Source organism: Passer montanus, unplaced genomic scaffold, assembly GCF_014805655.1.
Source record: "Passer montanus isolate IOZ18808 unplaced genomic scaffold, ASM1480565v1 scaffold34, whole genome shotgun sequence".
Taxonomy (NCBI): Eukaryota; Metazoa; Chordata; class Aves; order Passeriformes; family Passeridae; genus Passer; species Passer montanus.
In genome coordinates, this window is record NW_024368152.1 from 1,312,366 (window position 1) to 1,330,241 (window position 17,876).

Here is a 17,876-nt window from a genome sequence, read left to right on the forward strand (position 1 = left end):
TTCTTGTTTGAACTTTCTTCTGACAGAAGTATTTGTTAATTCGAAATTGAAAGTTCAAAAAGAGGAGGTCCCTTATCCTTTTAATACTGGTTTCTTAAATGGCAATTACTTACTACACAATCTATATTAACTTGTTTGCAAATCTGCATAATATTCATTGCTTCATATGGAGTTGCTTACATTAACTTTATATCTTAGTAAATGTTATTAATGAAAGCTTCTTCTGAATTTTCACCACACTGATTTTTATGAATTAAATGTGTTTTATTGAATAATATTTTGATGTCCTCAAAAAGATAGAACCTAACAGGAAGTATGATGAATCATTAAAGCAATTTTTTGCATGGTGATATATCTAAAAGGAGTTTTCCCTTCACAGGTATTTCTAATTTTTTTAGATCTTTATGGTGTTCTGTTGTGTTAAAGTCATTCATTAATTCTTTTAATTTCTTTAGGTCACATGTTTTTTGGGCATAGTTTAATATATATTAAAAATCCAATTAATCCAAATCTTGTATTTCATAAAGTTTAAGGAATGAATGATTTTGTTGTACATTACTAAAATATTTTTGTACAGTCCAAATGGATGATTTATTTCTTCTTATGTGTTAATCTGTGAATAACTGGACCTTGGCATTCCAGTGTTTACCTACTATCCGGTAAATCTTCATTACAGATTTTTTATTAATGTGTACTTCCTAGTGTGTTGAGAGCTGATTAAGCAGTAAAAAGTACTTCTGTTCTCTTCCAGCTTACGAGTTGCAGAACTGTCCTGATCCTCCTCCTTTTTTGAATGGCTATATAGTCAACTCAGATTACAGTGTGGGACAGTCAGTATCATTTGAATGCTATCCTGGATATGTTTTGAGGGGGCAGCCTGTTCTCACTTGTCAACATGGAATCAACAGAAATTGGAACTATCATTTCCCCAGATGTGAAGGTAACTTTCTGGTAGTACCTTTGCTTCAGAACTCACAGTACTTTCTGATTTTTGTTTACCTGTTTGTGTGCCTGTACATAATGCAGCTTCTTCTGAAATGCCTTTATCCTAATCTGTAGTGTAAGCAGATAAAGGCAGAATGTTATGGACTTTAGAAATAATAAATGTTTTATGAATCATGTTCTTCCACAGTGATTTATTGTTCCTGTTAATATCTGTCAGTTGTATTGACTATGAGAATTCATGATGCTGCCAGAAATTATCTTAACCTCTATGTGAAAGACTATTTCAAGAAGATACTTTTATTCAAAAGCAGTTAGGTTATAGAGACACCTTTATAAATGTTTTGGAAGAAAATACGAAGTTATTCATGCTAAAAGTTCACTATAAACAGATATGTAATATTTTTCTTCATGTTAAACATATGATAAAGTTTTGAAATATCAATTAAAAATTCATATAAAAGTGTAAAATGTTAACAGTCGATGTTTTTAGAATTTGTTAGAAACCTAGCCAAAGTTCAACTCCTCATACTTACATTTTAGTGATATAGATGCAGCACCAAAGGGCATGCAGCCTTCTATATTTTCTTATTCCTTTTTACTACCTATAGAAGCATATTTCCTAAAATACATGAAGTTGTATAATAGAAGAAGCAGATTTTTATGATATCATAAATGTTTTGGAAGAAAATACGAAGTTATTCATGCTAAAAGTTCACTATAAACAGATATGTAATATTTTTCTTCATGTTAAACATATGATAAAGTTCTGAAATATCAATTAAAAATTCATATAAAAGTGTAAAATGTTAACAGTCGATGTTTTTAGAATTTGTTAGAAACCTAGCCAAAGTTCAACTCCTCATACTTACATTTTAGTGATATAGATGCAGCACCAAAGGGCATGCAGCCTTCTATATTTTCTTATTCCTTTTTACTACCTATAGAAGTATATTTCCTAAAATACATGAAGGTGTTAATAGAAGAAGCAGATTTTTATGATATAAATCAGAATTTCCTGTTTTCTTAGATGAAATAAGAGTAAATAATATATGTTTTTAGAAAGGATATGTAAGAATTGAATTAATATTTATAATGACACAAGGAAAAAGTAATTCTTACTTTCTCAGTGGTTTTATCATAATTTTCTAACTCAAAGAAGGCATTTCTCTGCTAGTGACATTTCTATAATTCACAATGTACATTTGGCCTGGTGCCTGTGCATGTGAATACTACTTCCAAGCCTACCCACAGTCATCTGCATCTCCTCCACACAGCTGAGGAATGCACGCAACTCTGTTTTGTGTGTGGTTGTGTGCATTTATAGGAACCATTTCTGACTAAACAGCAGGTTGCTTTCTGTTTTGACTGAGCATTAGGAGTTTCCTGTCTCTCACTTAGCACGCTACTTGTTTTGTGAAAAATTCCTCTGTGTATGTTAAAGCTCCACCTAATACTGCTGAAATTATTCTTATGACATATAAATGTTTTTTTCTACAGGGAAAACAAATTGTTACTCTGATTGTTGTAATTTGATAGCGGATCTGCAAGAGAAATCAGTGAATTAATTAAATAATTTTTCCTACCTATGACCAGTTTTCTTGGAAGTTTAAATAAAAATCTTTCTACAGAAGATTGCATATACTTTTGAAGGCTGAGAATCTGTATATGGAAGAAAATTAGATTAATTTCTGCTCAAGTAATCATAGTAGAATCATGTCATACAGTCATGCTCTATGACTTTACTCATGTACAATCATGTTGTCCTGACTTACCACAGATGTCTTGGTATGACATATGCAATTTACACTAAATGACTAACTGGGTTTGGGTATCTTTTGGTGGAATTTTAAAAATGTTTACTGTCTTTCCATGCACAACATAATTAGGTGTAAATGGGTATGAGAACATATAGTATGGCATTCATTCATTTATAAATCAAAATTTGTTCTACTGTTAGCATTTGATAGTTTAGAAAATTTGATTATACATTTACTCGTTTCAGAAATCTCTGATTCTTCATGTCTGTCATTCAAAGTTCAACATAACAACATCATTAATTTAGAGTAAATTGCTGATTCACACTAAAGCTATATTTATCTTGTGTGAAATCTAACCAGTTATTTCTGTTTAATGTCATATTTTCTGCGATTTTTAAAGATCTTTGGAGAAAGCCTAGTAACAGCTGGATGTATTACTTTACTAGAGTTTTGTTAGCTGTGACACTTTTTTCTGACAAAATGTATTGATCTTCCATGGCTATCAATCATGATAAGAAAAATTAGTCTGTCTTTACTGAGATACAATCAATCTGCATTCCTTCTTAAGTATTAGAGAATAATGAAGGGAAAATAAAAAATGAATGCAATCAATAACAACATTAATAAACCTCTCAAAAAGGTAGTAAATTCAAAATATATTTAAATATAAAACTTCAATCAGAAAAAATCTGTATATTAATTAGAAATTAATATTAGTCTCAGGAAGTGTATTTCCCTGTACTAAGCATAATTATCAAAGCAGTCTTAGTTGTAAACATAGAGTACTGTGGATGTGGAGAGAACAGAGTAGATTTCTGAGACCAGACAAAGTGATCATGGCATGAACGTAGGGGATTAGGAAATAGTAAAAAATGGACTTGAGTCACATTTTCATCACAACTCCTAGAGCTGATAGACAGTGTCAGATACCCTTGGCCTCTACAGAGAACCAGGAATCAGAACCCTTCATTTTCCTTAGCTGGTTTCATTTGTTGGCCACTAAAAATTCAAAGTGCCATTCTGTTCAGAGAATCACAGACTGGGTCAGGTTGGAAGGACCACAGTGGGTCATCTTGTCCAACCTCCTGCTCAAGCAGAATCAGCCTAGAGCACATTGCACAGGATTGTGTCCAGACCAAAAATGTGCCAAATGCATCATACAAGTTAGTACTGATATGGATGAAGAAAGTGAAGCAGTTAAAGCCTCCTTAGCCTATCTTATAAATTCAGAGATTTTTAAAAGAACTCCTTCAAAAAGGGCTGCTCATCAATTAGCCAGATGATCTTCTACCACAACAATATTGTAGCTTTAAACCATACAGAAAATTAGACATCCTTTTGCATTTATCAGTCCTCCTTCTTTTTTCCCTTTTCCCTTCCTGTCTTTTCCTTTTTCTTTTTATCATTTTTTATGCTTTTATTTTCCATCACTTCTTAAGTTGAGAAAGAAGTGAAGAGAGTCTGAAGGAGAGTCACAGCAACACTGACAGTAATAACATAAGCTTAATGGTAAGAGCTAAAGAGAAATGTTCTAGAGCAAGGCTGAATGCCCATACATGAGATTAAGGTCTCATTCTAGTGGGTGAGACTCACTAATTTACACTAATGGCCATGTGTCTACTTGAATATATGCTTTCATCCATATTCAGTCAATTATTCCAAACTGAGACTCAAAAGAGCACATTAACATATATTTGCTACCCTTGAATAAAGTCAACCTTTTCATAACTTTGATTTGGCTATAGACTTCGTTCAGCAAGTGTGCACAAATTTGTGTCTGTATGTCCATTTTCGTTGTCATAAGGATAATTAGCATACAATCTGCAAGGGAATCACCATTGAAAATGACTCAAACCTGTCAGAAATAAAGCATAATGGTTTTGGACTAGTGAAAGAACAATCAGCCTATTTTTCCAGAATTGTATTCCCATTCAGTTGGAGTTCAGTTGGATGGAAACATGCAGGACCTGTTTAATTATTTGGTTTTTAATCTTGAATACAAACAAAAGGTGCCCCTTTTTAAATGGTGTGTGGACTTAGTTTCAAGAATTATATGCAAACAATACTACCAGTAGATTTTGATGAATTTTGAAAAATGAAACCTTAAAGACATCAGCATAAGTTACCTTTAGAAATGTCAGTATTTTTTTGAGAAGCAACCAACCAAGGAAAAGGCTGTCTTTAAGACTTAGGTTGTCTTGTCTTATGGAGCTTTAAGAATTTGGTAGCTTTTTGATAATCCACTTGTAACATGAAAAACTATTTTCTACTAATAATTTTTTTAAATTTGTTTTCTTTTCAGCTCCTTGTGGCTATAATGTAACTGCTCAGAATGGTACAGTTTATTCCCCAGGATTTCCAGATGAATACCCAAATTCAAAGGACTGCACCTGGTTAATTATTGTATCTCCAGGCCATGGGATTTATATCAACTTTACCTTACTTCAGACTGAACCTGTGAATGACTACATTGCAGTTTGGTATGCATTTTTTTTTATACAGGAGTGAATTTTTTCTGATTGATTAATCAAGTCTCATTGTTCCAAGCTACAGATTTTCTTAGTATTGCTCTTTAGATTGTCATATATGTAGATTGTCATATATGCTGAAGAACAGCATAAAACAACTTCTAAGGTTATCTGAAAAAAAATATCTCTGTCTGAACTCTTTAAGAATACTGTTCCAAAATACTTTGAAGATCAGACTCAGTTATGAATCATATCTTGTTTGACTCTCTCTTCTCTAAATTGAGGCCATGTGAGGTCAATGATGTAATAATCTACACTATGTTGAATTATGCATTCCATGAACAAACAGGCAATATGTGTTAGTTGTTGCAAAATTTTCTGACATCTTTAAACGTTATCTTTATCTATTAAGATTTTTGTAAATTTTCTTAATATTTCAATATGCATGATAGACATGCTTTTATATTTTCTAACCCAGAATTTCAGGCCTTGTACCTCCCTGTTTTTAAGCTTCATATTACATGTTCCTCTTCTCTGAATTTGTATTTCTTTCCACACAAGCCCATTCATTTTGTGACCTTCTCTGAAGGAGGAGGACTTAGAACTCTCTAAATTCTTGCATAAAGATTTACTGCACTTAAGCAGGCATAGGTAATGCTGAAGGTGCTGGATATGTCATCTTTGTCCAGCCCTGGTCCTTACCCCACATACTGTGCAAAGTCACTTCTCAAATATGCTACAAATAGTTCAGGAAAAAGGGAGGTTTGCACAGAATATAGGATGTAACTTATTGCTGTGTGAGTCAGCTGCTCCAATCTCCCAGCTAGCCCACCATTCCTATAGCTATTGGTGATTTTTTTTCAGACAGTTTATAGAGATGTGCAACTATTTCTGAGCAGCCATTTGGTTGCCTCTGTTATTTGCACTACATGTAAGCCTTAGTGTCAAATACATCATGGATTGTCTTCCCTGGCAGGTTGTAGATATATAATGCTTGGCTTTTCAATGATACAGCTGAGGTGAATAAATATACCTCTCATTGCAAGACAGTAAAAGATCAAATTAGTAGCTTCCGGAGACATTCTAGGTAATCTCAAGCCTTCTAAAATAACTTATTGCAAAAGTTTTTTCATTCAGTTTTTGGGGTTTTTTTCCCCCTTAGGATATACCTTTGAATCTTTGGAATTTATTTAAATAGCAGAGTAACTTGCCATTTCCACAACTCTGTGTTTTAACTACAAGTTGAAGACTTGTCACACCTGGGTCAAAATGTTAGAAATTTTGACAGCATTACAGCAAATGGTGTATTGACAGCATTACATAATTTTTTAACTTTTTTTTACGTCTGATCTGTACATGAAAATTTTTGGCAGGAACACACATTGAAAATTTCTTGCCACCCCTACATTTCTGGCCCATGTAAATATAAAAACTATTGCAAGTAACCTGGTCTCAAAAAAAAAAATCATGTTTGAAGTTGGAAAGAATATTCTGTGTGCTAGGGGGAAAAAAAAAAACCAAAAAAAAAAGAAAAAAACACAAAAAAAAAAAAAACCCCCCCCCATTTTAAATCATTAGGAAAAAGCCTTTTTTGACAAAAATTAAAAATTTAAACTGCTCTCCTGAGAAAAGAGACTGTTAATTTGAATGTTAAGAACATCAGTTTTTCAGCTAACTTTTCAATGTTTTGCATTCCAGGGATGGTCCTGACCATAATTCACCTCAGCTAGGAGTTTTCAGTGGGAACACAGCTCTGGAAACAGCTTACAGTTCTACCAATCAAGTCCTCCTCAAATTTCACAGTGATTTTTCAACAGGAGGATTCTTTGTCCTCAATTTTCATGGTCTGTTTTCTTTATATATTTAATCTAAAATTACCCCAATCATTTAGTGAATTTTAAATATATTTCTTAAATTTGTGGTTTCCTGACTTACCAAGACTCATGGATTTGCTGTTTGTTTGAGAGTTTTTTTATGGTTTTGGGGTTTTTTTCTTTGGTTGGTTTTTTTTGTTTTGTTTTGTTTTGGTTTTTTTGTTTTGTTTTGTTTTGTTGTTTTTTTTTAATAACAGTACTTATGAGTTTTTAAAATTACATATTAAAAATCTGAAGAACGTTAATTTGGGACTTTTAATAAACTGTGTTCTATCTTTAATGTTAACTATTATCATCTCATATTAAGGTCTTACTCTTTTCATTACTTTGGCCTATTTTTGCAATAATATTTAACTTTCTTTACTAAAATTATTCACCAGAAGAGTTTCTGGGGTGCTATGGTAGAGCTGAACAGTAGCATAAAGACTGATATGCAGCAAAATACTTTGTTCAAATTTACATTCTGGGCTAAAGGTGGTGAAAATTAGGCATCTAACTCAGAAGTGAAAAGGTGAACTACAATTCTAGTTCTAATTCGGACTAAGTCATCCAAAATGTGTATAATAAATGGAAGATTATTAGTCTTCTGGACTCTAAATTAAAAATATACAATGAATGAATTCACAAAGACCAAATAAATGTTACAGAAAGAGAGTTGTGAGATGCCTGTTTGCATGGGGAAGTCCGCATCAAATTGGTACTCAGAATCTGAAATGTTTCTCTTGTCTGTATGTTTCTCCTAAAACAAGGTCATGATACATGGTCATCCACTGCACTTAATCTGAGAAGCAAAAACTGAAGTGGATAGAACTGTGAAGCTGTCTGAGGATTTTGTTCTGACAGTAATTCCTTTCCTTGAAGTGGAGAATTTTCTTTATGATATGCATTCTCATCACAATCTTTATTTCTGTTTTGAATTTTTTCAATCCCCAAAGGGTTTCTTCAACTGCTGTAGGCATTCTACTCCATTTTAGAAACACAGTCATTTTAGTGGTCACCTTTCTTATGAGATTACTCACAATTTATTGAAACAAATTTAAAAAGCAGAGAAGAGACTTTGTTTAAAGAGTCAAAGAATGTTTTAAATTTAAAGGGACCTTAAAGATCACCTAGTTTCAACCACTCTGCCACAGACAGGAACATCTTCCACCAGACCAGGTTTAGACCTAGACTTGTATAATTCCCAAGAGCCACAACTTCCCTGGGCAACCTGTTCCAGTGTCTCACCATGCTCATGTCATATAATGACATTTAACTTGGAAAATGTTGTAACTGAGAGACCACAAGGTTCAGTACAGCTCTTCTAATTTGGGAAGTGTGAATATGAAATGAATTTTCTTTAATACTCCCTAGCACACCAATTTTTTTTTTTTTTTGCTTAAATTTGCAGCTTATCAGCTCAGGAAGTGCCAGCCTCCACCCACAGTTCCACATGCAGATTTGTTTACAGAAGATGATGACTTTGAAATAGGTAAAAAGATAGTATTTATTTTTCTTTCTTCTGTTTTCACTTGAATTCTAAATAAACTAAGCAATTTCATCTTCCACCTGAGATTTTTATATACTTCTGTTTGAAGGATTTTTTGAGATTTAACTTTTTTTTCAATACCTTTTTCAGGAGATTTTGTGAAGTACAGATGTCATCCTGGTTTTACCCTTGTTGGACAAGATATACTAACCTGCAAACTGAATACACAGTTGCAGTTTGAAGGATCATCTCCATCCTGTGAAGGTAAATGCATACTTTCATGGTGTGTATATCATTAATATGCATCCTAAACAAAGCACCAAAATTTTGGCACTGTCGTTTTCTTGATCCTTAAAAGAAAATATTCCATTTACTTCTTTAATATCTGAGAAATGCACATGTTTTTATATATTCAGACCTAAGAATTCCATATAGAAATTTTATTCTTTAAAACCAATGAGAAGTGATTTTAACTATTTGACTCCATGATTACTGAAACACTGATTTCTAAAATTAATTTAAAATATTCTATGTTGCTTCATAACAAACCATGGATTTATTTTTACTTTTGAAGAATACTAAAAATATGAAAATAAATTAAGCTTTCAAAATAAAATAAGAAATTATTCTCTGTGCTTTGACAATTATGGCGACATTGTATAACAGAGTCATATGTAAAAGCTGTTTTAAAATAATATGTGGCAAATTTAATTTTTTCAAAGTAATAAATCTCTTTAACCTATTTATATTGTTTTCATAAACACGGCATTTCAAACAAGGAACTAAAAATTTAATATGAATGATTTTTAGATGCACATTTTTATATAATGTCCTCATCTTCATGGAAAATGAGTTTATCTTGGAAATTTGTATTCAGTCTTCCAACCTTTGTCAAAATATGTTGTTTGATTTTTTTTTTCCTTTATTTTATTTCATTTTGTTAAATAGTGGATGACAGAAAGGTTTTGAAATGTTGCAAAATAATCAAAGAAGCATCTGTAGAGTTTTATCTTGTAGTATCTCAAAATTTTGGGGGAAAAAATGTTACTGACAACATGCTATCATTAAAATTTAAGGAAATCAAAAATTGAACAGAATTTCTCTTTTCTGTATTATACAAGTTTAACTTTGATCTATAATACGTAATTTTGGATGGAGTATTTTCCATATCATGAGGTGAAAACATCCATATGCACAAGTGGAAGCTCAACAATTTTTGTGACACTGTAATAATAGCTGTATGTTTATCTTTCTTCCTGTTACCCTGGTTTTCTACTTTAATGATTTAAAAATTAATAAAGAATTCATAGTGCAAAGTATTAGTTTATTGATAATTTTATTATGTTTTATGCATCTAATTATCTGTATGAACACACATGCTTGAGGTAAAGTGGGTTTTTGACCTCCCCTTTTTTGTCTTGTGCATACAATTAGTTGGATCTGCCATGAGTTTAGACATTGGACTCCATATCTTTGTTTTGAGTGGAAAAGAATCACTATGCATTTCAGGACCTTCACCATTAAATATGCAGAATGAATGGGAATATTGTGTACTTTTATATCTTTCTTGTTAGGATAACTGAATACATATTAATGTTTCTGAGGATTTGTTTTTTTTAATCAATGTGTTTCTCTGTTATAAATGTAATATTTTAATAGGATGATTGTACTGCAAATCCAGACTTCATTTTTTAGTGAACAGTAACAGCAGTAACTTAACTCTTGACAATGTCAGTTAGAGTGTAAAGTGAAAGCCTGAAGTAAACTGAACAGTTATTGTAAAATTTACAGAGATATTAGGAACTTCTGATTAGGGCTAGCCGTCCATAACTATTCCTGCAAATGCTGTGTGAGTGGCTGTGCTTTCTCTGGCTGTATCCTGTGAATACAGCAAAACTTTGTTACAAGGATGACATCAAAAGAAGTAATCTGATTAGGAAAAATGAAAGTGCCATTGAGTGATTCAGAGAGAGTAGACACTAGAACTGACAGCATTAGAGTAAGATTCTGGCAGTTATTTTGGACAGACCTAAGGGAGGAACTTCTTGAGGTAAATTGGGATGCACCTGATTTCCTTCCTTCAGCCAAGTTGTATGTTTATATAAATTTAATTTTCCTTTCTGGAAAGTAGAATTACTTGGTTTTATTTCTATCCCAGCCTCCCCGGTATTACAATGGTGATAAAAGTTGAATGTAATTCCTATTTTATTATAAAACCCTAGCTTGTATTTATGAACCACAGGAAATATTGCTAGATAATTTAAAAGTTGTGCTTTTAATTACTGACTTTATAGATTTTACTCATAGATAAATATTTGAAGGTACACATGTTCCACTTTGTAAACCTAAGTATCTGAAGGGGGAAATACCTATTTCTGCATCAGACCAGAAATTCTGTACACCAGAACATATACCCAGCGTTCCATATCTAGTACTCACCAGTAATTATTTTCTAGTGCAGGACAGAAAATCACTGCAAACATGCAGTTAATTAAGGCCTCAACCCAGCTGTAGCTAAACCACTCTTAAGCCAGCAATGTTCTTTATATTTTGAATCCTGTAGGGCTGTTTCTTCAGTAGAATTACTCAATCCTATTTCAAACCCATGTAAATGCCTCAAATCCACAAATTCTTTTGCAAAAAGTTACACAATTTATTTATTTAAAATGTGAAGTTATTTCTCTTTCTGCTTTGAACTTGGCACCTGCTGTTTCCATGTTGTCCAGTTCTTATGGGGAAAAAAATCAGCAACAAGTTGGTCTCTATTCACCATACTTACGGCATGATTCTGTAGACCAGAATATTTTTAATATTTTAATCATTCTTCCCATCCTTCCCAACACCCTGTCCAATTCTATTCTATTTCTTTAGGAGTGATGAAGGATGGAACAGCATTTATAAGAAACTATTTTATCCTCACAAGCTTGAAAAAAATTTTCTACTTGCTATGCAATTTGCATATTGTATTTCAAACTAATTTTTGAACTGCCTTCTCATATTTCTACATTTTACCTGTAGTTTAAAATTGTTCATATTGTCCTTGTTTAGTTCAGCTTCATATTTTTTAAAGATACAGGAGCACTTTCCATTTTCCTGAGCTGTGCCACTATGTTGTAGCAGTCAAAAAATATATTTATATGATAGAAGGCCAAATTCTAGGATATTATATATGAGTCTGATGACATATCTGACGGGCAAGAAAAATGAATCTGCATGACCAGTTCTACATCATTCTCAAGAAATGACCTCCAGAGCAACTATAATCACAACACACCACAGTTTTCTTCCAGCTACTTTTCCCTTCCTGTCTGAGGATAGGCTTTCTCAAGATGTTTGGTACTATGTTAACTTGCCAGGTATTTTCTAACATGCTGAGCCCTAGGCACCCCTACAGTACCTATTTTCAGTGTGAATGGGTTTATGCTTAAAAGCAGTTGAACTGTTGTCATTTCTGTTTCTACACTTGGAGCCACTGCTCTCATCCTATACCTTTATACTCTTGCTACAAATTTCTTTCATGTTTTAGTTGCTGTTAGGGAAGACTAGAGATGCACATTAAAGCATTATCAGCATTGTGACAGAAAAAAATATTCCTGTACTGGTCACAAAAATTGAGATACTAGTTAAACAGATAATGGGTATTCAGTGTAAGATAATATGGCTCAAAGCACTTAAATCAGAGGGATAAAGTGATAATATTGTCCTAATATGATGATAATATTTATGAATAAAAAGCAAAATCAAATATGAGGCTATCAGAAATAGTATTAGCATTAAGAAGCTTGGTCAGGCCTTCCCCAAAAACCTTAAAACAGATTTCTGCAAAAGCCTGTTAAGGAAAGTGTTTCTCAAAACTAGTATATGATGAAAGTGTTGTGCTGCCATGCAGAATTACCCTTCTCATGACACTTCCCTGCTGCGCACAATTACATGTGACTGTGTAACATTAAGATAGTTGTTATTTCCTGTTGTTTTTCTGTAGGCATTGCCTCTGTGCATGAATTTATGCAAGTTTAACAAATAACATTATTTGGAATTTGCATGTGCAACAATCTTATTAAAAATGGATGTAAAATAGATTACTTATGTCCTCCGATATGCCTAAAGCATGTTTTTAGTATTTATTCCTGTTATCATTCCAAACTATTTTACAGTAGCTACTTTTAATATTCATGGGGTTTACTTATAAATAATTGATTATTAAATATATTTTGGGGCTCAAACATGTAATTTATTTTGCAGCTTAGATTTTCTCAAGTGGTAAATTTCATATCGATTCCTAAACTTCTAAACGTGTAGGGAGTTGAGTCAACCTGTAATTTAAATGACAGAAGAGAGTCTATGAGGTATCAAATATGTTAATGTGCTAGTCAAATAAAAGAAACAGTATTAAGAGTAGAATATTGTGGTGGGTTGACCTTGGCCACTCTATCTCTCTCCTTCTCAGGAGAAGGAAATAAGATAGATAAAAACTGGTAGGTCAAGATAAGACAATTTACTAAAGCAAAAGTGAAAGGTCTCATGCACAAAACAAGAAAAAAGCCAAATATTTTGTTCTCTACTTTCCATCATCAGGCAATGTCCAACACTTCTGGGAAGGAGGACTTCAGCATATGCAGCTGTTGTCAATATTGAGTGCACCCTCTTCTTCCTCTTTGCTTTTAGCCTTCATTGCTGAGCCAATGTCATGTTGTATGAAATATCCCTCTGGTCAGTTTGGGTCAGTTGTCCTGACTAGGCCGCCTCCCAAGACTTCACCCACGCCCAGCCTGCTGGGAGGTGGTGGTGCAGAATGTTGGAGAGACAGCACTGATGCTGTGCCAGCACTGCTCAGCAGTAGCAAAAATTCTGCTACATTACCAACTCCTTTCTAACTACCAATATAAAGCATAGCACTGTGAGGGGGTGTTGTGGGGAAAAATAACTCCATTTTGGCTAAACCAAACCCAAATATGTATGCATCAACCAGAGCACTTTTTATTTAGGAGTATTCTGTACTTAAATGTTATGCAAAAAGGGCAGAGCTAATATTAAAAAAAAGCTTGAAATAGCAGATTTTTTTTTTTAACCTGTTGTGTGTATGGTGAATACAAGATAATAACACTGTGGAGTTTACTTTTATTCAAATTATAAGTATTAGCTGTGGGACTGAAAAGTGGATGTGCCTTTTGTTTTAAAGAACAAGGTGAAGCAGTCTTACTGTCTCAGTATCTCAGTTTTATGTTTTCATGTGTCTTTAGACATATGAATCTTGTAAAATTTAAATCTTGTAAAGTGTAGCTTCCAGCCTAGAGATTAAGTTCTATAATCAGCAGCCTAAGCTATACTGGAGAGAAATTGGTGAGTAATTCATTAGGGTGCTGAAGGAGCCAATAAAGGCTGCCAAGGTGAGCCGTGCCAATTTGCCACAAAACCCATGGTACAGCCAGATTCCTAGAGTGCAAAGGGGCAGGCAATACACAGTCTGCTTTCCCCTGAACTGCTCCAGAGCTATTCCTCTCATAAGTCCCTGTGGTACATCTGCCATGAACACCTTAGATTGGAAGGGCCTTCTTGTTGAGTGAGTCTTAGCCATAGGAGGTAAACCTTGACAAATAAGAAGACCTGAAACTATAGCTTAGTGTTTAAAAATATTTGATCACTTCTGTCCTAGCACATAAGAGGAATTGAGCTGTTTACAGGTTAGAAGGACATAATAGTTTTAATTTTACTGAATTTTCTCCTCTAGGAATATGCTGGTTTTGTCTCAGTACCACAGAGGGATACTCCATATCTTCTTTCACCCTTAACATCACTATTTCCATTGATTTATATTAGAGAGGTACATGGTTTTTTCCACTTAATTATATCTCCTTTTTGAAAATTGTTTCTTTAGCAAATTTCTGAAGTTCAGTAAGTGAATACAATAGAATATGTGGAGGAAAGAATTCCTACAACAGTCCTGCTGATGTCTTGTCAGTCCTAAAAGCAATCAGACAAAAAGTCAGATGCAGTTGGGTGATAAAATTGTGCTTACCCTTATAAAGAATCCTTTATGGTGCACAGAACATTGGAATACATGCCGAAAAGGCACTGAAGATGCACATGGTAACATAAAGCAGACACAATTTTATGTTTTGCAAATTAGCATAACTGAGAAGAATTCCCAGCTAGAGATGAGGTTATTCCTCCCTGGTTCAACCCTTTTTTGAAACCCCCTGCCTTTAGATACTAACTAAACTTTGTTTATGAGAAAGTGTCTTGAGAAGCCATTTTAACCTTGGTTCCCAGAGAATTTAACCTTGGTCCCCAGAGGATTCAAGTCTCTAGGAATGTGTTCTGTCTTTCTGTCTAACAGAGTAGATGAAATGCTAGCCATGAATCTATATAGTTATATGGTAATAGGCTACAGAGGTACAAATATATAAAGAATATATAGAAGTAAAAAGGTAAAAATCAGCTTGGCATCACTGAATTGATGTATTTCTTGTGTACATGTGATGATGTGTTCAAGAAAATACTCTGACCTTTAAGCTGTTGATTTTTAATATTAACTCACCAAAGAAATGTTCTTAATTACAAAGCAACATCATATTTTTCCTCAATTATGACAGAAGGGCATGAGGAAACATCTGCAAAAGGCACATTTCCCCTGTGGTGAATAATTTAGTGTCAGGTCCCTTCTTAAGATTTGGCTTCAAGGAATGAGACAGCTAAGAGCAGCTTTTCTCTGTTATTGATAATTTTTACATGCTTTTGAAATAAATTTTTTTGTTGTTATTTTTTCACACCTAGTAAATAAGCTATTTCTATATCTCTTTGCTTCACTTTTGATCCCTGATGTTGTTACAAGAAAAACTAGATAGTCAAAGAGCAAAGCAGCTGAAATAAAGAGGCAGGAAAAGTAATTTTTGTGGGTTTTTTACCTTTTCTTCTCCCCTCCACAATTTCCTACTCCTGTCTCTTTTTCTTTTTGCAGACCATCTTATAATTTCTTCTCTGGAGCACTGCCACAGGTTTCTCAGATGATCACAGTCAGTGTCTGTGCTGTATGAGTGTGTCTTTCATCCTGTTCTATGACAGTTCTTTTATCCCAAAAGAAACTAACATTTTTCACTTCTCTGAATTGTTGACTTTCCTCTATGTTTTGATTTCATTCCTTCCCTGACTCAATTTTTTAAAGATGCTTGCTATGTGTTTCTTGAGTTAGTGAACAATATATTAGCACTTAGTGACAGTGTTCTGGGGAGCACTATCCATTGATCTCAGGCTTTTCAAAATGTAATTTTGAATCTTATTCTTAGTTGATAATATTCCACCCAAGATTACAAAAACTTCATATACTGGAGTAAGCAAACAGAGTCCATTCAGTGAGTTCTTAAGAAGATACTTAGAGGGCACCTCTCTGAAAATGATACCTGTGGTAACTTAGCTGAAAGAGCACCCATGTAAAGGAGGTAATAACAGCCTTTTAGAATAACCCAGATGTAAACTTCTCTGGAAGAACTTGTACTATTACAATTCTCAAGCAATGAGATCACCAGGTTTTAGTCTTGTCAGGACTGTGTTTGTGTAACACCCAGGTTTTGTTTGCAAACCCCAAATCTGAATGGACTGTATTTCTGTGACATCCAGATTTTGTTTGCAAACCCCAAACCCGAATGACTACTATATAATTGGTTTCATGAGTGATTTGACCAATCGTTATTTCCATAACTTCCTAAGATGCTGAGAAAAAGCAAGCAAAAAAAGACATTTGTATCCTTAACACTTGTGCTGCTAGTGTTTAGATATGGCATGTTTACAAAACCACTCCAGATGTACTCCCTACACTCCCATGTCCCATTCCAAATGACCAATACATTGCAACTTCTTTTTTGTCACGTTTAGTTTATTGTAGCCATTTCTAAACCATAGTTTGTCCAGAGTAGTGACAGTTTTCCAGTGTTGAAAAGAATCACTTTGTCTTGCTGTGAAAAGTCTGACAGCATCACTTATTTCTCTCCTGTAATTTTTGACTTCGTGATTTTTGTAATTTTTGAAGACAAGCTTTTAATTCTCAAGGTTTTCTTGTAGATGTTACCATTTTTAATAAGCATTTCAAGTAAGCTGATACTGCATCAGTAAAAAACACCTTTTTCCTTCTTAAAATAGTTCTGTAGCATAAGGAATGATACTGCAGGATAAAACAGGTTGTGGAACTGTGCCATGTCAGCTGCTCTTCATCACTGATGTGTACTTTTATTAATGTCAGACAGGAAATGCTGTGGGGAAAGTTATTGTTATTTATCTGATGATATTTTTATGCCCAATATTTTTCTTTAAGATTTTGATGGTTTACTTGTATTTTGTGTGAACTTATGAGTCAGAGCACCTTTTGACAGCATTTTCCCAAGTTTTACTTGTCTTATTTTGAACAATAGAGAAAGCCAAAGTAGCAGTGTGTTTCATCTTAAGAGTATGAGGGAAGAAGCTATTGTCATTAAACACATGCAATGCTATATTCTTAGAAGTCTGTGTGGAATTACTGGGTGTAATTTTACTACAGGTATTTCTACCTCAAGAGGTAATCCCTGGATTATTATCTAAAGGATTCTTACTGCTTTATATACCATGGTCCCATGGGCTTTTCCTCTCTTACTATCTTCTGTGAAAGATGGCTTTGCCTCTTAGGGATACTGTCTGCTGCAGCCAGTGCTGTCAAATGATAGCAGAAAGGGATAGGTGCCAAAGAAAAATTATTTGTGTACAATCTTTTGCCCAACCCAGATCTTGCTCCCCTGCTTGATTGCCTATTCTCACTTGCATATTACATGCATTCTTTTCACTGGCTGACAGTATTCTCTCTGACTGAAAAAAAAATAAAAATTGTTACAACTGAACCTAAATTTCACCTCCAAGTTTGCAAAAGGCCTTCTAAGGGAAATGGTCCAGTTTTTAATGTTTGTTTCTGATATTTATGTGTGGATTTTCCCCTGTACTGTACATTTTTCCGCTGATCACTTTTCCCTCTGTTGTTTTGTTTTTCATCTTTCTTACAACCTTTATTTAAGTGTTTGAGTACTGTGACAGATTATTTCCAGGAATACATTTCTGTCAAGATATATTTGTGTATCTTACATAAAAAATATTGTTGATATGAATATATCAAGTATGAAACTGTGGACAAAATGTATCAGACTTCACCAGGAAACAGATTTGAAAAAATGAGTGCTATGTGACATATTAATGTTTTGTTCTTTAACAAAATGTTAAAGAAAAATAGTGACAAACAAAACTTCCTAATCAAACCAGTGTCTTGGATATAAAATTTGCAGTATTTTAATATATTATACCCCTTTCAGTATGTAGAGATCATAAATCTCTATGAATACCAGTTGAAATT

At 33.6% G+C, this 17,876-nt stretch overlaps 1 protein-coding gene across 2 annotated transcripts in view; it reads left to right on the forward strand.

Moving 5' to 3' along the window:
• The window catches only part of CSMD1 (CUB and Sushi multiple domains 1), a 1,056,650-nt gene that overhangs the window by 940,734 nt on the left and 98,040 nt on the right, over positions 1–17,876 (forward strand). For both annotated transcript variants that reach the window (XM_039715657.1, XM_039715658.1), the window contains exons 42-46: positions 752–940; positions 5,005–5,182; positions 6,869–7,014; positions 8,435–8,515; positions 8,663–8,776. In XM_039715657.1, the coding sequence (XP_039571591.1) occupies positions 752–940; positions 5,005–5,182; positions 6,869–7,014; positions 8,435–8,515; positions 8,663–8,776 (708 nt within the window). The remainder of the gene's footprint in view (positions 1–751; positions 941–5,004; positions 5,183–6,868; positions 7,015–8,434; positions 8,516–8,662; positions 8,777–17,876) is intronic.